This window comes from Leptinotarsa decemlineata, unplaced genomic scaffold, assembly GCF_025532065.1.
Source record: "Leptinotarsa decemlineata unplaced genomic scaffold, Ldec_3_MD MMD2_tig00000026_RagTag_RagTag, whole genome shotgun sequence".
Lineage (NCBI taxonomy): Eukaryota > Metazoa > Arthropoda > Insecta > Coleoptera > Chrysomelidae > Leptinotarsa > Leptinotarsa decemlineata.
In genome coordinates, this window is record NW_027412539.1 from 1,048,286 (window position 1) to 1,073,454 (window position 25,169).

At 37.8% G+C, this 25,169-nt stretch overlaps 1 protein-coding gene across 1 annotated transcript; it reads left to right on the forward strand.

Annotated features, from left to right (window-relative positions):
- The first annotated feature begins 15,162 nt into the window (after positions 1-15,162).
- Positions 15,163-16,086, forward strand: LOC141480870 (uncharacterized). Its single transcript, XM_074171587.1, has 2 exons — positions 15,163-15,317; positions 15,381-16,086. Exons 1-2 carry the CDS (start codon positions 15,163-15,165, stop codon positions 16,084-16,086), a joined length of 861 nt encoding a protein of 286 aa, XP_074027688.1.
- The last annotated feature ends 9,083 nt before the right edge of the window (positions 16,087-25,169 follow it).

Genomic DNA, 25,169 nt, shown 5'->3' on the forward strand with positions numbered 1-25,169 from the left:
GAAGATTAAACTAACTCTACAGACAATGTTGCCCTTATGTAATAATAATAATATTAGGTTCCGCGAGAAACCTTCTCGCTTATTCCAAGAGCCTCCACGTGTTGTGGATAATCCGCCGACTGCTGATCAGGTGGAATCCTTCTGGAAGGATATCTATGAACACCCGCAGCCACTCAACTTAGACACTCCAGCCCTAGCGCAGTTCGAAGCTTTCAACAGAGAGCTTCGACAGCCTGAGCTCAATGAACTGCGCAACCCGATAACCCCGGATGACGTTCGAAGAGCACTTGTTGGTTCCAAGAACTTTGCTGCTCCAGGCCCAGATGAGCTGAACACTTATTGGTGGAAAAAACTACCAAGTACCCACCGCCATCTGGCCAGAGTTTTTAACTTATGGCTGGACGGAGAGCAGCCGATTCCGGATTGGTTTGTCGAGGGGCGGACCGTTCTCATCCCCAAAAACGGAGATTTGTCGATTCCTAAGAATTACAAACCGATAACATGCTTGAATTCGTGTTATAGGTTGTTTACAAGCATCTTATACACACGAATACTCACCGCAGTTGACCAAGTGTTCGAACGGATATATGAGCAGAGAGGGTCGAAGAGAAGAGTCGCTGGATGTAAAGAGAACCTGCTCATCGATAGATGTGTAACGCAGGACTCAATACAATATAAGCGTAACCTCTCTATGGCCTGGATCGATTACCGTAAGGCATTTGATACAATTTCGCATGAGCTCATCTTGCATTTGCTCAGATGCCTTGCGGTACCCGACAACATAGTGAGATGCATTGAACAACTGATACCACTTTGGCGAAGTCGCTTCACCATAACATCTGGTCAAGCAAGAGTCCAAACAGGGTGGGTCACTTTCAGAAGAGGTGTATTTCAGGGTGATTCCCTCAGTCCCCTTCTATTCTGCATCTCACTATTGCCATTATCCGTGGCGCTCAGAAACACTCGAGGGTATAACTGTGGCACCCCCGGAAACCGGAGGCACAAGGTCACCCATCTCTTTTATATGGATGATCTTAAACTTTATGCCTCTGGAGAGAAGGATCTCCATCAGTCCTTGAGGGTGGTGGAAGAGTACACGCATGCTATCGGTATGAAATTCGGGATAGACAAATGTGCAATGGTTCATCTCAAAAGAGGACGATGCGGGGACTACGGAGAGGATGTGCAGCTCGTAGATGGAAGCATCCTACACCATCTGGATGCCTGAGAGACGTATACTTACCTCGGGGTGGAACAACGCCACTCACAAGAGGTAACCACAGTAAAAAACTCTCTCCGCGGCAAGTATCAGCACAAACTTCGACAGATCTGGTCATCGGAGCTGTCGGGGAGGAACAAAGTTGCTGCAACAAATATGCTTGCCGTTCCAATCTTACTCTACTCGTTTGGAGTAGTGAAGTGGACTCGTGAGGAGCTGTATCAACTCGACGTACGGACCCGAAAAATGATGCATCTCTATAGGAGTTTGCATCCCAAATCGTCCGTTCCAAGGTTGTACTTCCCCCGACAACAGGGAGGTCGTGGACTTTTGAGTTTGGAGTGTCTACATGACAGAATGGTACTGGATACAGCCTGTAAAGTCGTCAGGAGTTCGGATCCCCTTCTCTGCATGGTCCGTGATAATGAGAGAGCAGGAATTGGAGCATTTCTCCTTAGGGCAGCTGCTCGAGCAGCTGATGAACTCGGTATAGTTTTCGACTCTGAACGAGGTGACTACAACTCTGTCATCGAGTTGGAACCCGTTCAGCAAAAAGCTCAGATAAAAGCCGCAGAGATCACCTTACTTCTGCGGAGACACAGGGATAAGCCAATGCATGGGGTCTTCTTCAATAATATTGAAGACCTTGGCTTATCAAAGCGCCTGACGTTCGCTTTTCTCAGGTCGAGTGGGCTGAAGTCGGAAACTGAGGGGTTCATCATGGCTTACCAGGATGGTGTCTTCAACACCTTAGTCTACCGCAGTCGCGTGATGGGTATAGAGGTTCCTGACACAAGGTGCAGGGCCTGCCGCGAGGCGCCCGAGACCCTAATGCACTTGCTATCAGCATGTCCAGCATATGCGGTCTCAGCCTATATCCATCGACATAACGCGGCCCTAAGAGTGCTATATTACCATCTACGGTACTCTTACGGTATTGACGAGACACCGGTGTTGCCCTACGCTCTGGGGGATATTGAATCCGTTGTGGGGAACGAGAAGTGCCGAATTTATTGGAACTATTCGTTCCCCACCCTCAGGCTCATACAAGCTAATAAGCCTGATGTAGTCCTTCTCGACCACCAGACCAAAATGATATTTGTCGTGGAGTTTTCAGCTCCTGGCGAGACGAATATCGTCAGAAAAGAGGAGGAAAAACGGATAAAATATCGAGATTTTCTCTTCGAACTCCGCAGACTCTATCCAGATCACTCTGTCAAGATGGTCGTTCTGATTATTGGAGTCCTTGGTGGAATGATGTCTTCTCTACCCTCGAATCTGAAAATCATACCGGCTTGCCGCACTAAGGCAGAAATCTTAGCCGCACAGATGCAGAAGGCTGTCATTCTTGGCTCACTGCGTTTGCTCAGGGCACATGATTCTCGGACCCAATGATCACTTACCCCACGGTGTGGGGAGTGGTCATTGGTTGATTATGCTGGCGCGCCCTCCCGAATGTATCGGGGCTTCGGGGGATAGGGCCTGACCAGCGCACACTACGGTGAAAAAATAATAATAATAATAATATTTATTTTCCAAAAGACATAGTACAATATGTATAGGAATAGTCGGGACAACAAAAGGTAAAAGAGTAAAAAGTAAAAAGATTGATAAGCTAGACAGTAACAGGCTTATCACCAACTACATATTAAAATATTCATCCAATGATTAAAAACATTTTTCAATTGAAAATTTTTTCAGTATCTTGTTGAATTTCCTACATTCATTGACATTTTTTATATCGTGGGGTAGTCTGTTATAGATTCTCAGCCCCATATGATCAGGTGAGTTATAAGTGATTTTATATTTGCAAAATGGAATGTGAAAATGATTTTTCTGACGAGTGTTAACGTCATGCAGGTTTGCATTTCTGTTGAATTTAGTTTTATTTCCATGAACATAATTACAAAGTTCATATATGTAGAGTGAAAATAATGTCAATATGTTATATTTAACAAACAGTCCTCTAGCAGAGTTCGTGGAGTATATGTATATGTATACCATACAAAGTTTCTGTAAGGTACATGCTTCTCAATTGTCTTGAATTATTTTACAATGATGAATAGAATAGAAGTTTATTTAACCACATTACACTTTACATGTTTGTAGCAAGTCATGACAAATTTGTTACATATGCTTACGCACAGCAAAAGTAATTTCAGATCCGATGAGTATAAGATATAATTTAAGATAAAAAGTAGAGCAACATAAAGAATAACATTGAAAACATGAAAGAACAACATGATATAGCATATTTACGGTAGTCAGATGAGTATGTTGCTTGTATGTTGAGACTTAGGAGCGATTTTTAAAATACCCCAGGTAATCAAAGACAGAGTAAAAGCAGCCCTCCAATAATAGTTGTTTAATGGATTGTTTGAATGTATTCATACTAAGATCTTTCAGCTTGACTGGTAAACAGTTATATAAGTTGTAATCCAAAGAATTTTTTTGTGATTTAGCTAGGCGATATCGATTTGTACAGATCTTTTCAGCGTTTCCCGTACGGTACTGATGAATATTAGAACGTTTAGGCAAAGACTACAGAATACTATAAGACGTGTCACTCGCTCATTTTTCGACATCTGAGAAATCTCGCCGCCCGCTAGCGACAGCGGGTAATTACCAGCCGAGGTAGTACAGTGTGTCGCTTGAAGTTACCAGTTCTCGTCGGCACACGAGATATAAAGGTTGTCCGTATTGTTTGGTATTGTCAAAGACTACAGAATCGGTAAACTTTGGTATTGTGATAGTGTTGTGTTCGTTCGGAGTTCGAAATATTTATTTTGTGAAAATGTCGACGTATTGCTCAGTGGATGGTTGTCTGAGTACGGTGGGAAGCCCAGGTATTTCGTTTTTCCGCTGCCCAAAGTACAGTGAAAGGTATGCATTCAATATATTCACCATTAATTTTTATTTTACCTATCTATACCTTTTATGGTTTTGTTGTATAAAATTATTCATAACGAAATATACCGCCGGCATTTGCCAATCCAAACTCATTTTAATCTTTTTTCAAAATGTTCAGTTTATCGATTGATATACTTGAATTTTTTTTTAGGTGTCAACGTTGGAAAAATGTATTAGGCTTCATTGGGAATCATAGATATGCTACTCTTACCCCAGAGCAGAGTCACAATAGAATTAAAATTTGCAGCTTACATTTTAGAGCCGATGATATTGTGAATTCTCGTATTCATAGCTATGATGTTCCTTCATTGCGTCTGCCTCAAGATGGTTCTCAGAAAGGTTGGTTCAGTGAAGTTTATAGATTCAAATGATGAAAAAATCTTATTCCACTTTTTAACATATGAAATTTACAATATCAATTTTGTTGTTTAAACCTTCCAGATGATGATGCCATTGCCGGTACTAGCAAGGATTTTATTTACATTGATGCTCAGGTTCAAACGGATCAATTAGGATCACGAGGTGAAATATCTTTTCGTTATATTATATACTTACCTGATCTATTTTTATATGCTTCGGAAAAAAAAAACGATGACAAGAAAACAATTATTGAAAGTACGTACATCTTTCTTTTAGATGAATGCAGCCAAACATCTGCTAAACTCTCTTCGGGAACTCCAAGAAAAGTGGCATTACGAAAAAAAATTGTATCACTAGAGAAAACAGTAGCTTCAACATCAAAAAGAGCACTGGACGAAACCGGAATTACTCTGGATGATGTTTTCAAGTTTCTGGATCGAAAATATCCTGAGCAATATTGTAAGCTCTTGAAAGCACAGCTTTCTTTGATAAATAAAGCACCAAAAGGGTCCAGGTATAGTGACGAATTCAAACAGTTTGCATTGACTCTTTATTTTCTTGGTCCGAAAGCATACAAAAAATTTTCAACAATTTGTAGATTACCGTCAAAAAGTACACTTCATCGTTTCACGAAAAATTGGATTGTTGAACCAGGCTTCAACGATTTTATTTTTCGTGTTATTGAATTCAGGATTGGGCTCATGAAGGAGAATGAAAGATATTGTATTTTATGCCTAGACGAAATATCTTTGAAATCTCATCTTTATTATGATATTTCCAGAGACAAAATAGTAGGTTTCCAAACAAGTTTGAATGGGACCTCTACTGACATAGCAAGTAGTGCTCTAACAGTAATGTTCAGAGGTTTGGCAAGCAATTGGAAAATACCACTTGCATACTTTTTCTATAAGACATCAGCAACTTCTGATGATTTGAAAGATATTTTGTTCAAAACGGTACGAAGATGCAAAAGTATAGGCCTAAATGTCATGGGGGTGGTTTCCGATCAGGGTTCAAATTTTCAGAAGTTGGTGAAAACTTTGAATGTTACAGACGAAAATCCCATATTTCTGATAGACGATCATAAACTTGTATATTTGTTTGATATCCCGCACTTGCTGAAGTCGACACGAAACAATTTGTTTTCCTATCAGTTTTTACTTCAGGGTGGAGAAACAAGAAAACATTACATAGAAACAATGTATAATTATGATAGAACTAAACAATATAAATTGGCTCTTAAACTTAATAATGACCACATTTATCGAAATAATTTTCAAAAAATGAAAGTCACGTTGGCTTCCCAAGTTCCCATCAAGAGATATTGTTGACCATGTAATAGAGATGGAAAACATATTCATTGAAAATTTTGATAAAATCGGCAGTGAGAAGGGAATTGGACAGTATTTGAAAACAAAATATTCGAAAATTCTTTTCTCACATCCATGTCAAAAATTCCTCTTCGATTATTATATATCTTTATATACAAGAGTTCGGATATACTTTACTTTAAAATTCATGAACCAGGACATGAAGATTGTTAGGAAACATAAATCATGCAATGTAAAATTGAATATTTTAAATCATTTATAAACATATAACATTATATAATTGTATTATTTTTGTTAATAAAACATGTTTTTCTGAATGTATGTTTATCATTTCATCAGTAAATCACTCTGATCTGTTTCTTAGATCATTTATTCATGAGTTTATCTATCATGTTTCTAGAAGTTGATCGACAAACAACTACTTTCGTATCTTTGTTTATCTGTCTGATACAACCGAGCAAGCGAAGTTTCAACTTCGGAACGTCCCCTGTAGATATCGCGAATAGGAACTGCCCTCGTATAACTGTCATGCGGCCGGCGGCTTCCAGACATCGTCTGTCGGCGATATGATTTATGGAAATCGCAAAAAATGCAATCCTGAGCCGTACCGACAAACGAATTCCTTGGAGTGAACCAACTTATAGTATTCGGTAAACTTTGGTTTAGGTAAGATACTCGCAATTCTGTGGATTTCTAGCAAAACATGAAAAATAAATAACGTTGGTACAGGCATGATACCTAGTTTTTTAAAAATTGGCTGACACAGTTGCCGAAAACTTACATCTGCCAATAGTCAACTCAATCAATCAATTCAATATCTACTAGTCAGGTGAATATGATGATCAAACTATTATTTCTACAAGCTATATAGTGTACTATCAGATATTGGCTCACCATCGTCATTCATAATATTAATATGTATACTTATTCCTACGCTCCCATAGGCATCTTGATGCCTTTTGGTAACGTGTCTAACCAATGAACCAAAGTCTATGACTAGTAGTAGATAATTCAAGACATTTCGAAAGAGTATTTGACAATGCACTACCTGAATCTATGTGATGATTCCTTGCTAGGAAAGGCATAGAATCGACCGTAACTGGCTGGATCTATACCATGCTAGTAAACAGAACTGCGAGGCCATTAGGTTCAGGGTCACCAGAGGCTGCTCTCAAAGTGGTGTAATATTTCCCCCTTCTCCTGATGGATAGACTGTTTGATACCCTCGACAGAAGGTGAGTGTGTCTGTAAGCTTATACATATGACCTTTTCATCTGTTCAATCATTTTTGGTAAATTCACCTTCGGCTATTGAAATATAGACCAAAGCATAATTTGTTTGAAGGTGGTTGACAATGTTTCGTGGTGTATTTCATCAGTTCGGACTTCTATTGTGTAATATAATATAAATTGATTCGAAATCTCTGTTATTTCCTTGTAATTTCAGTTTTTTGTTTTATTAAACTTGTTATTTTCGGTTGATCTTTCATTTTTTCAGGGATTTCGAATCAATTCATTTGTTTCCTTGCATCCAAGTTATGATGAATCCACAATACAGAATATCACCAATTTTGAAGACCTATGTTTTCTTCTAGAAGTTAGATTGTGAAAAATGCGAATTGTTGAAATTAATGTTTTTTTTTTACTTTTTATGCGGTGGAATATCCCGAAATAGCTATTTCAATCTTCTCATTGAAATATTATCAGTCATATTGGACGAATTCAGAGACTCCAAAATTTTCTATTACTTTTTCTCGTCTACGCAAATTCCAAAAAAGGGTTACATTTCTGACAATTTATTGAACTCCGTATTTTTGTAATGAATATATGTATAATCGTCTCGAGGTGGCCGTGGGAGTGGACGGACGTGCTGACAACGTCCCTCCACAAAGAAGGTATGTGGATGCCATGTGCTATCGTTTTGTGTTGTGCTAGTCCATTGAATAAATACTGAAATGTGTGAGAGTTTTTTAAAAAAGCTAAGTTTAAGGGCCCCTCTATTCACGCATGTATCCAGGCCGGGGTGGTTCGGATAACCACGTAAAGTGTGATTGAAGTGGCTATAGCGAAAGCGACGGCGCATCCATCTTCAAATTCTGTAAATTTTGAACCTGTAATAAAGAAGGAATCAGATATTCATTATGCGCAGATCAAACTCAGAGAAGATAGGGGAAGGCAAAGACAAATAGCAGCGGGGATACAACCGTCATCTTCAGGTCTAGTGCGCAACCGCAGCGGCAACCAGAGAGGACACGCAGGGGAATTTCCTTCCAAATGTAGCACATGCGGAAGAAAAAATCACCGAGCAGGTAAGTGTTCATTTCGAGATTGTTTTTGTCACTCATGTAATATAAAAGGGCATTTAGCTCCAATGTGTCCCATGAAACGGAACAAAACAAATATTGCGAATGTTCTCACACAAAATTATTCAGAAAGAGATTCTTCATCTGATTTTTCACTTTATAATTTAGATTGTGAAATCAATCCAATTCAAATTGATTTAAAGACAGATAATATACCTTTTTCATTCAGTTTAGATACTGGTTCTAGCTTTACAATTTCAGAAAAATTTCATTATGAAAAATTGAGATATATAGTTTCGTACCCAACAGAATTTTTTTTAACTTATATGAAGGAGATCAAATTATTCCTATTGGTTATATTGAATGTAAGATTGAGTATAATAATTAATCAGCTATTATGGATATTTATATTATAAAGGATGCGGCTGGTCCACTTCTCTTGGGACGTGATTTTTTCAATATTTTCCAACTAAGAATTTCAAATAATTTTTTTATGAATGCACCCGAAGATTTGAAGTTTTTATTAAAAATTTTTTCTGTTTTTGAACCTGGTTTGGGGACCTTCACTAAAGGTGTGATTACAATAAATTTATAAAATGAAAATGTCACACCAAAGTTTTTCCGAGGCTTCCTTTTGCGATTAGAGAAAAGGTTGAAAAGGAGTTGGATAGATTACAACAATTAGGTGTTATAGAACCGATTGATTATAGCTCTTGGGGAACGCCGATTGTACCCGTTTTAAAAAGAGATGGTTCAGTGAGGATATGCGGGGACTTTAAGGTAACTCTTAATTTTGTGATCGAAATAGATCAGTACCCTTTGCAGAGAATCGAAGAATTATTTGTGAAGTTACAGGGGGGAACACATTTCACGAAATTAGATTTGGCAAATGCATAAATCCAAGTGTGCCTGGATGAAAAATCAAAAAATTTGGTCACCTCATCAACACACAAAGGTTTATTCCGTTATAATAAGGCACCCTTTGGCATATCCAGCATTCCGGCTAAATTTCAAAAATTAATAAGTAGGAGATTTGAGCCGGTTCTAAGCCTCCCCCCACCACTATGACGTATTAATTGCTTTTTTATTGGTTGTTGTTTGGTGAAGTCAAGGTGATGTGACCTTGAAGGGTGTGGTGTATGGATCGTTCAGAAATTTTTTCCCGGTTCTAATCCTCCCCCCACCAATATGACGTGTTATTTGCTTTTTTTTGTTGTGCAGTGAAGTCAAGGCGTTGTGACCTTGAAGTGTCTGGTGCATGGATCGTTCAGATTTTTTTTTTCATATGAGATTTTGTGTGTGTATGTGTGTGTGTGTGTTAGAGAATGCACGGTACAGGGTTTCATCATGTGCTTGTTTGTCTATGTACAAACATACGTCTGCATACTTCGAAGATCCTCCAAGTGATGAATGCTCCATCGGTGTGAGGGCACCAAGTCAGTAGTGGAGTGACGTCACAGCAATAACCGTTCAACGGCTAGAGAGCGACATGTTCACTCCACGACGTGTGGCAGAGTAATGCGTATTCATCGGTTTGCTCTCACCTCCCTCGATGTAGTGAAGGATGTGACGTAACGCCCCAGACTCGCCATCAATGGTGACACGCAGGCGGGCGAGGACTGTGCAAACGTCTGCCCTCTCCGAGAGCGCAACGATCACTGCTTGCTCGTGCCGGCAACTCGCATCAAATTGGGAGATGGGCTTGGCTGTGACGTCAGGCATCTCTAGCGGATGCATCGATGTGTCCTTACCTACCCTCACTCTCTACGGTGATGCGCAGGCGACGTGGATTATGGTATTTAAGAAGCGGGCGAGTGTTGGTTATGTCAGTTTCCATCGAGTGAGTTAGTGAGAACATATCATAGAAAATGTATTCTTGTGAATGTGGTAAATCTTTTACCCGTAGTGACAACCTTCGTCGTCATCAGCTCCAGAGTTGCCAAGGAGGGCCATCAGTGAAACGAGTGAGATTAGATGACGCTGCAGCACCTATGTACACATGTAATTGTTGTAATGTGATGATTCCATTGACTCAAGTGAATTCTCACAATAGAACTCTACAACATAAGAATAATACATGTGTTCAATTCAGTGATGGTGTTCAAATTATAAAGAGCGCCTTCAAACGTCGGATTGCGACATACAGGGTGCAGAGTTCCATTGTTTCCACCGATTACGTGTTATTCTTTAATGAAATCAGGCAGAAAGTTGTAGAATTATTGGAATCGGCCATCAGGGTTCACAAAATCATCAAAGTGAATATGGAAGTATTTGGGAGTTATATTCTACAAACACAAGACCTGAAGGAAACCAAATCATTTAATTCACAGAATAGAACAGTTGATCAATCTACTGATTTGAATTCCTTATTTGATGGATTTCGAAATGGGATTATCGCTCAAACTACAGAATTCCAGGAACGTGATTCAGGTAAACATTTCTACCAAGTTTTAATTGGATGGATTAGTAATATTGTTATGTATTTAAGGTTGGACTTGTGAAAAAATCATGTTTCTGGAGTTGAACATTAATAAATACAGCCCGCTCAGTGGATGTTCATATGTGAAGCTGCCTGAATGTATTGAGCGTAGGAAGGCCGTGGTTAATGTCCGTAATGAAGATCAGCATTGTTTTGCATGGGCTATCACTTCAGCACTACATCCTGCAATCGATAGAACATCAGAAGTTTCATCGTATCCACATTTCAGTACAGTCATAGATGTAACAGGTATGAATTTTCCGGTAAAGTTGAAAGATATTGTGAAATTTGAAGACAAGAATGATATTTCAGTTAATGTGTACGGTTTAGAAAGTAAATTCGAGAAGGGTAAAATAATGTATGAAATAATTGGACCATTACGTTACTCTCAGAGAAGACTTAGAAGACATGTCAATTTGTTACTTATCACAGATGATTTCGGTAATAATCATTATTGTTGGATCAAAGATCTTTCAAGATTAGTTTCAAGCCAATTATCGGCTCATGAACATAAGAAATATTTTTGTGATGGCTGTTTATTATATTTTTCTAATGAACAATTACTATTACGTCATAAGATAAATGATTGTAATCACTTGAGTACTACAACACCATCAACCAATTTCAAAGTCAATAAATATGGGAAAACGGTACCTGAAAATATACTAACTTTTGAAAACTTTGAGAAACAAATGAAGGTACCATTTGTAGTGTATGCAGATTTTGAATCAGTACTGAAGCCGATTCAAACCACTAAACCAAATCCTGAATACTCGTATTCGATCAAGACATTCAAACATGAGCCTTATTCATTTGCTTATTTGATTAAATGTTCATACAATGATGATTTATCAAAATTTGTTTCGTATAGGGGTGTGGATGCAGCCCAAAAATCCGTTAGCAAAATCGAAGATGATTTGAAAAATATTTATGAAAATCATCTCAGGTTTCCTATTCCTATGGATGTACAAACTCCTGAGGAAGAGGAACAGTTTGCTTCTGCCACAAATTGTGGCATTTGTTCCAAACAATTTAATGATGGCGAAGTCAAAGTGAGGGAACATTGTCACCTCACAGGAAAAAAAAGGTCCCCTGCTGCTCATTCATCTTGTAATTTGAATTTTAAATTGCCAAATTTCATTCCTATAATTTTTCACAATCTCAGTGGATATGATTGTCATTTATTCATAAAGGAATTGTATAAAAACAAAGATAAAGTGGATGTCATCCCACAAACTAATGAAAAATATATATCTTTCACAAAACATCTCTTTACACACTCCTATACGGATAAAGATGGTAGGGTGAAGAAGAATTATTTGAAAATGAGATTCATTGATAGTTTCAGATTCATGCCTAGTTCTTTGGAGAATTTAGGTGCAAATTTAACATCTGATCAGTGTATCGAGATGCGCAAACATTTCCCACAAATTGAAAATTTCAATTTGATGAGAAAGAAAGGTGTATTTCCCTATAGTTTTGTTGATGACATCGAAAAACTGAATCATCCAAGACTTCCAACCAAAAATCAATTTTATGATAAACTCAATTGTGAACATATATCAGATAATGATTATGGGAGAGCTCAACTTGTTTGGAATTTATTCGAATGTCAGGATTTGGGTGAATACTCTGATTTATATTTAAAGTCAGATGTGTTACTATTATGTGACATTTTTGAAAACTTTAGAAATATATCTGTTGATAAATATAAATTGGATCCGGCACAATACTTCACTGCACCCGGATTATCGTGGGATGCCATGTTGAAATATACTAATATTGAATTGGAATTACTAACTGATATTGATATGGTTCACTTCTTTCAAAAAGGTATTCGTGGTGGAATAAGTCAATGTAGTGAAAGGAAACATAAAGCAAACAATACATTTTTACCGGATTATAATCCAAATGAACCATCTTCATTCATTTCATATTTGGATGCAACAAATCTATATGGTCACAGCATGTCGCAACCATTACCAACAGGTGAATTTTCATGGTTAGCACCTCATGAAATTCTCAATCTTGATATAATGAATGTGGATATCGATAGTCCTTATGGATATGTATTGGAAGTGGATATACATTATCCCCAAGAACTTCATGATAAACATTCCGATTTACCATTCTTAGTTGAACGTTTGATACCTCCATATGCAAAATCGAAAGTTCCCAAATTAATTCCAAATTTAAACGACAAAAGAAAATATATTGTTCACTATAGAAACTTACAGCAAGCTGTCAATCATGGTTTGATAGTGATGAACACACATAGAGTATTGAGGTTTAAGCAATCATGTTGGATGAAGCCTTATATAGATTTGAATACTGAAATGCGTAATAGGTCTAATAACAAATCTGAAAAAGATTTCTACAAACTAATGAATAATGCAGTCTATGGAAAAACAATGGAAAACGTAGACAATAGAATTGATGTTAGACTCATTACACATTGGGAAAATATAAAAAGAACTATAGGTGCTAGTTGTCTCATATATCGACCAAATTTTAAAAAATGCTCTATTTTTACAGAAAATTTTGTTGCCATTCAATTGGCTAGAGTAAAAGTTCATTATGATAAACCACTATATTTAGGATTTTCCATTCTAGAATTATCTAAAACAGTTATGTATGATTTTTTCTATGGATGTATCAAACAAGAGTTTGGAGAAGATGCGTCCTTACTCTACACTGATACCGACTCCCTTATTCTCAAAGTAAATACAGACAATTTCTATGAATTTATCAAAAATAATATAAATAAGTTCGATACATCTAATTATAAAATAGGAAACCAATTCAATATTCCAGTGACAAAGTCAGTTCTGGGTAATTTCAAAGATGAATTCCCAAATGATCCAATAATCAGCTTTTACGGTACAGGTGCTAAAGCGTATTACGTGAAATCTGTTGATGGTGAACTGAAGAAGGCCAAAGGTGTGAAACGATCTGTTATAAAGAATGAATTGACATGTGAAGACTATGAAAAAATCATTGAAGAGGGAGGTATGATATTCAGGAAGATGAACTCGTTCAGAAGCGTATTGCATGATATTTACACTGAATTGAAAAATAAAGTCGCTTTATCGTATCATGACGACAAGAGATTCATCATTCCGAATACCACTCGAACTCTTCCATGGGGTCATAGCGATATAGAATTTTATCGAAATGATCCTAATGATAACATTCGTTGGGTGTCTGAAATCGTTCATTCTTTTTCTCAAGAGAGCGCCTTAGACCAACTAATCAATTTGTTGACTGTAGAGATGAATAATTGAATTATAATTCGAAGTATTATTGCTTATTCCTTCAAACCGGAACATTCTTATTTGTGATTATTTGTGATTATTGTATTATGTATTGTATATGTATCACTTTTACCAAGTTACTTAGATGAATAAAAAATGATAAAAATATTATTTGTTTCATTTCTATTTTCCTAACCAATTACTGTAAAGTATATAGCATAATGTAAATGAAAGAAATACCAGTTTGAAAAGAATCATCGTAGAGTGCACAATGTCTAAAACAATCGATAAGTTTGGTAGAAAAAGAAAATTGGGTGGTAATGTCATTCGAGGTCCTCCCGGGATTGGTTTTAAATTAACAAAAGATGGTCATTATGACATGCAAAGAAAAATATTGAAAAATATAAGCGAACCAATTGACAAGAGTGATTGTGTAACTGTATCATATCTTGAGGGGGAAATTAACGGAACAAAGGAGGTTATACTTCTAGCCCTACAAGCTGCAATACAATCCACAATAGGTAATATTGCTCGCGATGCCCGTCAAGCATTTGACGATAAAATTGCAGAGGCTCGGATAACTTTCACTCGTAAATTTGACAAACTTACAAATGATGTGGACATAAAAATGTCTGACATAACAGCGTCTACAAATAAAAAATTTGATGCTATGTCAAACATAACAGGGACTACAATGAAAAAGTATGATGTACTAGAAGAGAGAGTTGAAGTTTTGGAGAAAAGCCATAAAGTCAGGCCATCAGGTGGACTGGGATATCCAGGACTGGACATTGATCCAAATGTTAGAATAATAGAACCAAAACCAAAACCAACAGATGACGTATTAATTGAACCAACATGGTGAATTTACTCCCGCGTTAGGTTAGATTAGATTAATACATACAGTAGGTTAGGGTCATAGGTGTTAGGTTAGGTTAGGTTTCACGGCGCGCGAAGCGCGCGGGTGGGGGTGGGGGGCGGCGGGGCCGCGCGTAGCCCCCCACCCCCACCCCCCACCCCCCACCCCCACCCCCACCCCCCCCCATCCCCCACCCCCACCCCCCCACCCCACCCCCCACCCCCCACCCCCACCCCCCACCCCCACCCCCCCCCCCCCCACCCCCCACCCCCCCTCCTCCCCCGGGGTGGTGGGTGGGGGGCCACCGCGCCGGCGCGCGAAGCGCGCCGGCGCGAGCGTAGCGAATTGGGGCGTAAGCCGCGCGGAGCGCGGCCCGCTTTCTTCCCACCATTGCTCACCCCGCCCACTTCCTACCATTTCTCGTCCCACCATATTCCAACCATTGCGCATGCACGCCCCCACCTCATTCCCTCCACTCCCAATGATGTTGATACCCCGAGGAGCACGTTCTTCTACATTCAGTACGACAACTCCAGTCATCCAGAGCAGTCCAGCCATACTCAACCAGAAGCAGTGTACTATACGACGAGGAGCTAAGTTTGAGTAAGTTAACAATGTACTTTAATTTTTTACATCTACTAACTTTGTATTATTTTACATTTTTAGAATGGCATCCAACACTCAGGAATTAAATAACGCTGTGGCATCCATCATGCCTATGACAGAGCAGGAGAAGGCATCCACTTCGCGAGTTAGGTGCAGATCCACCAGCCCTGACTTATTCGAGGAGGAGGAGGAAGTCAGGCCTGTAAAGAAGGTTTGCCAACGACCTGCAGCGAAGGTTGGTCCTATTTCTAAGTACCGAGCTACTTGCAATAGGACTAATCCTTATGCAGGTAGTTGGTCGACCGCTCCAAACAGCTTAAGGCCCTCCACACCACCCGCAGCAGTAGTGGAACAACCTAGGGCGCCTTCTCCGGAGGAGCCACCAGTTGTATTGTCCCCATCGGAGGAGGCTCCCATCGTATTCACTCCGTCGGTGGTGCCGCTTTCGCCGATGCTGGCAACACCGGTGACGAATCCTGAAGTGTTAGTGCCACAAGTGCGACAGCCTATCGGAGAGGTTAGTGAAATGTTGGACAGTTTTCTACAGAGATGTAAGGAAGCAGAACATGCTTCTCGAGCTAGTGAGGCCGCGTTGGTTAAAAGGAAGCGCGAAATGGCTGAAATTGTTAACCGACGGAGGGAAGCAGAAAAAGTAATAGCCGAACTAGATCGGAAGTATGCATCTCTGGAGAAAAAGTGTGAAGCAGATACCTCTTCGATAGAGACTTATAAAAAGTTAGTGACTTTTATAAAAACTTTCCCATAGATTAAGTGTAAGTGTAGTAAGATTAGTTTTAGGTTAGTTAGGAATATTTAATTAAGATAGTTTTAAGTTTATGTTTGTAATTTTAGGAAATAAAAATAAAATAAAAAAAAAGAAGTGAAATTAAGGGTGTACATTGTTTTGGTTTGGTACACATTGAACAATGCGATGGTTGGAGCATTTTTCTTCACTTCGTCTCATTATTATTTCCTTTTTTTTATTTCAATTACAAGTTCTTCTATGCAAATACCTCACATCAATTTTTGTGTTCTCTAATCTATTGTAAATAATCTCTTGGGAAGAAAATATGTTTCATAATGAAATCAATAAGTATATTTCATATAATTCATATAGTATTTTCAATTTTCTCTTTCATGGAATATAGCTCATGTCATTTTTGAAATTCATTCCCACTTAATCCCCTCTCCTCCCCCACTCCCTTTCAAAAGTATAAACGTAGGAATTATCTGTTGGAATATTCAGTTGATCAGCCACCTTCAACATGGAACCTGATTCAACTACTGAGCCGTACAGTGACCCAGCGCATCAACATCCTTACTGGGCTTCTATCCATGAAGGTTTCGTTACCTCCACGACGGCACCTCACTCGATGGATTATGATGACATAATTTATGATGATCGGATACAAGTGCTTCACGTTACTGGAACCGATCAAGCGGACCTGTCTGATGGGGATTATCCAGATCCCTATGATTGGCGGAATGATTACGAATGGGATACACAGTCCGGAAACACAGACGACGACGACAGCGATGACGATGATGACGGTGACGCTGACAATGAGTCCGATGATAGTCCTCCACCATCCCCTATCCTGATTGATGAAGTCTTGAATTCAGACGATGATATGTAATCGTTTCCTCATTTCTCCCATCCTTTCTATTCCTTTCCTTTCCTTCCACGGAGTACACACTTTTTGGTTGGTGTACACGAGGCACTGCGAGGTTGGGGCAGTGTCTTTTTCCCTCTCCCTTATTAGTTTTTTTTATAATAATCACTCAGAGTTTCTCATAATAATAATCACTTAGAATTTCAAAAAATTGTCATTCTTATTGCTTTCGAATTTCAAACACTGAATTGTTCTACATTTACACTTCACCCCCTCCTTTTTTTTCCAATATAAATAAAGCATCAATCCCAGTTCTATATCATTCTTCCACAATGTCGAGTGCTGATTCCACCACCGAACCGATGAGTGTACCAGAGTGTTCTATGACGAGTACAGGCCCCATCCAGGTACATGGAATAGATTCAACGTTCGATCATTTCAGTACAAATTTTGCACAAATGCTGCAACGTATCTATGATCTACCTGATGATTTCCCGGCACGTATGGAAGAAGGTATGCAAGAGGAAGTAGAGGCAGAGTTAGAGATGGATGTCAATGAGTTAGACGATCTAGAGGATAACGAGCTAGATAATTATGCTAATGCTGATTCCATTAGTATATCGCCTGATTCAGATGATTATGAGGATGACATCATCAGTATATCATCAGATACAGATGATGATACAATCATCATTGTTTCTGATGATGATGAGGAGCGTTAGTCCATACCATTGCATGGATTAATAAAAAAAACAGCCCTTTTCAGGGCTACAATTGAAGACTGAAACAATAAAAAAATATAGCTCTTTTCAGAGCTATCATTATACTTTCAAACAGAAACAGGTTCATACCATTGTTAACATTATAGTCTCAAACAAAATGTATGTATGTAAAAGTATTCATCATTATATGCATACAATGATTGACAAAATGCCAACTTCAACTTTCATTTAAAGTAGTACTCATCATATGCATAGATATTCAATGACTATCAAATTCCAAATATCGACTTTTCAGTCAAAGTAGTAATTTATTTGTCATATAATGTATAGATATTCAAAGACTAACAAATTACTTAGACTTTTATTAGTCAAAGTATTCATTTGTCATATAATCTATGAATACTAATACAACTAACTACTGTTTGTGTGAATAATGTAGCCCTGAAAAGGGCTGTTGTTTTTTTTTGACCAGTAGGTCCACGGTTATTGTGCCACAGGTTGGACATTATTACATATAATACATGTAGATACTCGGGTGAAGTTTGTTAGTGGCCTCTCGCAAGCTTCACACCAATTCTGTCCCATTTCCATAATTGAGACAGTGTTGTGGGTGTTGACATGGGCATACCACCCTCCATTATTGTTTCTATGCGAATAAAACCGAAAGCAGCACCAACATAGTTTTTTGTTCTCTCCATCTATTGTGCTGATCAATACGTATGCATCCATTGCACAATACAAATCCAAGGGATCTTCCAGTGTCTCACTGACATTGAGCGTTCGCATACCGATTCTCAAAGCACCATCGCCTTCAGTTGTGTCAGCTTCTATCCCTTCATCATCTCCTTCTTCATCCATGACCCTCTCAAACTCCATCACGTCATCATCTTCGTCGCTTTGGTTGGCCTCGTTTTCAACTTCGTCTATCTCATCTTCATCGACTCCAACATCTTCTGCTTCAACTATCACTTCCTCTAGCGGAACATTGACATCCTCATCATCTGATTCGTCTATCCAATTGTTTTCATCAACAGCAGATATTCTATTTAATGCAGCATTTATTTTTGCAGAATTCATCTTGTTGTTGTTTGCTCACAGTTGTAGAGAGTGAATGAATGAACTCTAGGTTTGCAAGTCGACTTATATAGGAGGTGATGCGACTCCCACTTGACTCGTTTAGAGTGGAATAGTAGGAGAAGTTATCCCACTATACTTTCACATGATGTTGATTTGTATAAATAGAGATCGTAGGTGTAGGAGAGAGCATTCAGAGTTTCTGTAAGTCATCTCTTAATATTTCTAATCGAATTAGTAAAATGCCGTTTCCAAAAGAGTGGAATGAAAAACCAAAAGTGTGTGTCTACCCAATGATGATTGCAGGGGCTATTGTGTGCTACTTTTGTCAAATAAGTAGACCTAAGGATTCAATCAATCCATGTACTGGTATGTGTAGTGATTGCGTGTTGCGGATTCAACTATCGCCTCCTTCTCATCCACCGAAGCGAACAAAATCGGATTATCGTCAACAACAGTTACAGTGTCTGAAGTGTTCCGAACCTATAATATTTAACAATATAGGTATCTGTAGAAATATTTGCGGTACCTTTGCTGCCGTTCCAACTCCACTGCAACGTTGTTTGCGTTGTGATACATATTCCATGAATTGTTGGAATCATGTATGCAATGCATGTAGAAGTACTTGGGATCTGTGTGAGAAGGTTGGTCAACTCTACCCCAATAGGAGAATCCATTTTTTTCAATGTTGGTGTGACGCACGAGCAACAACTATTGAGGAATAGAGTCAAAGAACGTTCCACATCCACAGAGACATATTAACATTTTTCATTTTATATTTTTTATTATCGTTATTGTCCTCTATTATTAATAAATATATATATATATATATATTTTGAATTTATTTGTATTATTTTCTAACATTTAAAAATACATGCATGCAACACAAAGTTTTCCTCTTGAATGACAAAGATTGTTACATGCGTGAATAGTTTAGTGAGAGAGCGCATGTGCCAGTTGATGAAAGAGCGCATGCGCTAGTTTATTTTCTTCTATAAATGGTGAGGTCTCAGTAACATCATCACCTTTCCTATCCACATTCTATTGCTATCACATATCATTCCTCAGACCTTAATAATCATGAGCTCTATGCCGCTATTGATTGCTGAAGATGGTTCACCACTTATTGATATCGATCAGACTGATTTTGAAAATATTCCAGTATTACATTTATCCAGTCAAGATTCGATAAATGATTTTGATATTAACGACTTCGTTAACTTTGCAGATGTGCCAGAACCAAATGAGCAAATTATTATTGAAAATCCGATCGTTTCGCAATTATCATCACTCAAACACTCTTCATCTACCCTTCCTCTTGGTGTTGATAAGAAATCTAGAACAATCAAGAGGAAGGTTACTAAGGCATCTTCATCGATTGTCACTGACTTTAAAGAAAAGAAAGAATCCAAAAGTGTTGTGCGACAAAAAAAACCCGCAACGAAAAGTGACAGATCGAAGAGGAAGCCAAAAGGTACTCCTAAAGAAATGAAGAGTGATTTGAAAGCTGAACCGCTATCTTCTTTCAGTCCCCTCCATCGGTTTGGGGAAATGAAAAGGAAAGCAAAATACCGTCTTGTAAAGGCACAGATGACTATTGCTGAACTTGAAAAGAGTGAGCGAGCTATTAATGCTAATAATGAAACTCTTGAAGCATTAGATGCCAAGATTGCATTAGCGAAGGTTGAATTGCCTAGAATGTCTAAAGATGCTGATGAACTCCGTTCAAAAATAGGTAAAGATAAGCAATTCCATCAACGTTCGAGAATGCAAGCTCAGGCTGAGCTTGAGCAGTCGACTAAGCTTTATGAGACGGCATTATCAGTGAGAGATAATTGGCAAAAGGAGTTGGATACTGCATTTCAAAGTGACGGCGATTAGTTTTGGGAATGATAATGTGTTTTCAATATCGTGAGTTGAAAAATATAAGCGGGAATGGAGTATACAATTAATTTGGTTTGGTATACACAGAACATTGCGAATGGCTGGGGCAATGTTTACCGCTGCAATATTTTTCAATTCACATACTTATAATTGAAATGAAAACAATAATGAACTTTAATATTACTTTATTCATAAAAGTCACTATTAGATACATTTAAACCATATTTGATTCATCAATCCAAGAATTTTGTTCGCTAGGAAGACCTAACCACTTTACATATACTTTATTTTTTCTTCTCTTCAACACCTTCTCAATCAGATATACGTCAGGATTCTCGGTTCGTAATAACTCTTCTTCGTAAAAACATCCTCTAATCGGCTGTTCATTCATATCTTCAAGATTATAAGTCGTTGGGATGGTTTTATTAATTTTAACAATCTTGAATAGCTCCGTGGTAAAATTCGCAGTGTAAGACTTTTCAAAAATATTTTTGTATTTACTTATACGTACAATATCATTCAATTGGAATTTGGGTTTACTTTGTCTTCCTCCAATTCCATTGATACCCTTGAATTTCAATTTTGTTGTTGAATCAACATTGATGGGTGCCATACCTATTGTACGATGAACTTTATTATTATATCTACTAGTTATAATTGGAAGAATATCAAGCCATTTGTGGTGACCTCTCATCGAAAATTCCTTGTAGAGCCATGCCTTTATTGTACGAATCACTCTTTCTGCTATAGCTGCCTTCTTTGTGCTGAATGTTGAATAATGATTGATATTATATTCTCGCATGAGAGATGAGAAGCTTCTATTAAAAAATTCTTTCCCTTGATCGCTTTGTATATGTTTAGGGGAAAATTTGGCTTTCTTCAGTACATATTTCATTGCATTAGTTATTGTACTACCTGTTTTATCTTTAACTGGCACAGTCCATAGATATTTTGAGTAACAATCAATTACTACAAGTATATATCGGTATCTTCATTACTTTTTGCATAAGGTTGTAGTTCAGCTAGATCTATTTGCCATAGATCTGCAAAACCTTTGATGGTAGTTATTCTTCTACGAAAATTACGTCTTGCAGGTCTATGTAATTCATTAACAACTTGTCGTTTGATATCACTTACTTCATTAGTCATTCTATTTCAATATGATTAAAGAGAAAAAAAGTGATAATGTTACTGCATTGAATGATGATGTGACAGTGATCATTACTTGTGGATATATATTAATATATTATACCTTCTTCACGTAATTCTTCAATTATTGAAATTATTTCATTATCATGTCCGGTATGTCCAGCTGACTTTGATGCTACCAATAGTCGTAGGCGAGCAACTAACTCTTTCGGTGAATTCCAGTACACATAATTCGCAGGTTTAGAATTATATGTTTTCTCCATTTTCACTCGTTTGAGTGCTCCACCAATTTTACTTCTACTCCTAATTGGATATTGTCGTGAGTCTAATAGTGGTTTGATGACTTCACGAAATTTTTTAGAATTTGTATTTTTAAAACCATTCTTCAGATGATATTGTTTATATGGAGCATTCGTTATTTTCAATATTTTGGAATATACTTGACGAGTTTCTTCATTATCAACATCTTGTGGATTCTTCAAAAAGATCATATCATATAATTCTGGACTACCTGCGCATTCATATTTTTTCACTTTATTAGCATCCCAAAATGAAATGTTTCCATCTTTGAAATGTACCACTAGACTTCCCATTTTCAGCTTTTGTGTAATTGGATCCATACGTACGCCAAATGTTCCATCATATGCTGGATTTCTAGATTTTACATTATTCAAATGTTTCATCAAAACATCTTCACCACTTTCATTCATAACAGGTGAGATGTCAGGATCCGAGGAATCGATGTGGGACGATGATGGTGTTTCGAATAGAGTTGTTCTCATATCGTCTTGAAGTGTGCTCGTGTCACTATTCACAGATGATACACCATCAAAAGATTGTTTTCTTCCTATTGGAGTACTCATGGGATAATTTGAAGTAGATTGAACAGATCCACGATTTGGTGATAACACTGCTGATTTAGAAGTAGCGTTTGATGATAAAACATTCAATGGTTTCATTATGGGCTCATACAATCTTTCAAGTGTCGAACGATTTTCAATATTATCATTCTTGATAGAGTTGAGTTTCTGTCTGACAGCTTCTGTTGTCTCTACTAGTTGACGTTTCAAATTCATTTCATTGTTTTTATGTTCAGAATCGTTTTTTGTATTCATAATGCCCTTTTTAAATTATAGCTCAATTCGTTGATGAAGTGACCTCTACAATATTCAGTGATCGAATAAGTTTCAAAAACAAGATCATGGGTATATAAAACTATCGAATCCTTTGCGATATCTACCTTCATCTATTTTTCTATCCTTATCAATTACTAGAAATCCATATTGATCCTCCCAGCATTTAACACACATCAATTGGAATTGTTTGAATGTTACATCGGGTGAAACATGATCTGAATAAATGTGATGTAAATTCGTCTCATCTTGTTTGAACATTATAATGAAATTGGTATTGTCACGCACTAACTGTTTGGGTACCCGTGAATATGTCTGTGCTAGATAAAAACAATCAACATCCTTATGACGTCCCATACAGAAATATGATCTAATAATATCTTGCTTTTCACATATCACATCATCGAAAATGAAAACAGAATTAGGCTTAGCGTCGGAGGGTTCCACTATTTCTGCATTATTGCTGAATGTATAAAAACCTAATCCTTTTATAGGTTCCAAAACACTTCGCAAGTACTGATATTTAGGTTGATTGAGTGACTTCGAATAGAGATACACATTTCTGAATCTCAATCCTTGTGGATGTGTTAATAGTGATATCATTGCATTCGTCTTTCCACAATTTGAAGGTCCTATAATGAGTCCTCGAACTGATGATGGAAGTAGTGGACCATGTCTGAATACTCTTTGTCCATTCAATCCACACCCAAATTTCTCATCTAGATTATCTACAGCAAACTTTTCTTTCTGTTTTACAATGCGCATCGTGCCGTGGTTGGAGACTATATAAATGTTATTAGCTTATTCATTTCAATGTGTACCATCAAACGATACGGACGTATTGAAAGTGATCGTAAAATTAAAAGAGGTTGTGGTTTTGTTAATGATTTAATAAACAAACTTCCTTTCGAATTACATCTACCTGGAGGATATCAATACTGTGGACCGGGTACAAAATTGAAACAACGTTTAGCTCGTAACGATCCTGGAATCAATAAATTAGATATTGAATGCAAAAAACACGATATTCAATATTCTAAGCATCCATCTGATCTTGCAGCAAGACATTCAGCCGACAAAGAACTTGAATACAGCGCTTGGGATAGGGTTAAATCAAAGGACGCGAGTATTGGGGAAAGAGCAGCTGCATTACTTGTCACCAACATTATGAAAGCGAAAAGACATATGGGCATGGGTTGTAGTACCAATAAGAAAAAATGTAAGAGGAAACAATCGAAGAAAAATAATATTAAAAAAGTTGCAGTTGGTGCTGGGATAGTCCATAAAGTGCGAAATGTATTGAAGAAAGCTGGTGGGAATCAATTTGTGACGAATAATAGCAAAAAAGCTATCACTGTAGCATTGCAGGCGGCACGTAAATACCTTAAAGCTGCCGGTGGAAAGAAGAAAATCCGCACACCACGCATAATTCCTGTTCCCAAGATCGGTGGACTTTTACCATTGATACCAATTTTTGCTGGACTATCCGCACTAGGAAGTTTGGCGGGAGCCGCTGCTGGTATTACCAAGGCCGTGAATTCGGCAAAAGCCAGCAGAGCGGCTTTAATGGAAGCCAATCGTCACAATAAAACCATGGAGGCTGTAGCATTAGGCAAACGCGGAAGTGGAATATATCTCAAACCATACCGTAAAGGTTTAGGACTATATTTAAAACCATACAAAGCCACAAACAAAACAAAAAACTGATTGAACCCCTACCTCAGAGGCCTCTTACTGATCTCGATCTCAGTTATTATGCACAAAAAATGAAAATTCCACATTTTCGTGGTGTTTTTATGCGTGATAGATTACCATCTTCAGGTCCAAAACAAAACGAGACAGCTATTGTTAATTTAGATGGAATAAGTGGACCAGGAACACATTGGGTGGCATATAAAAAATGTGGGAAAGAAGTCACATATTTCGATAGTTTTGGAGATCTACCCCCACCATTGGAATTGACTCGATTCTTTCGAAAATGTTCGAATGTAAAAATCAAATATAACTATGATCGACAACAGAAATTTAATACAGTTCTCTGTGGTCACTTGTGCTTGCAGTTTCTCTCTAAATAATTTTCCAAATAAAAATGGATTCAACACCAAAACTGGATCGGGAGGCTATCAAGGGAATGGGGTTTTCACTTAGAATGTTTTCAAAATATGGTACCTTGAAAAAAATGGATAAAGTGATGCTTGCAAATATGCCTAAGGAAGTGATACTTGCATGTGTTGCACATGAGATTGCATATGTTTGGGAAAAGTTGCCTAAGCA

Bases quoted from the DNA above. Each gene is read 5' to 3' on its own strand.
- LOC141480870 (XM_074171587.1), top strand. From the start codon at position 15,163: ATGCACGCCCCCACCTCATTCCCTCCACTCCCAATGATGTTGATACCC. The intron at 15,318-15,380 runs GTAAGTTAACAA...TTACATTTTTAG, and splicing joins CGACGAGGAGCTAAGTTTGA to AATGGCATCCAACACTCAGG.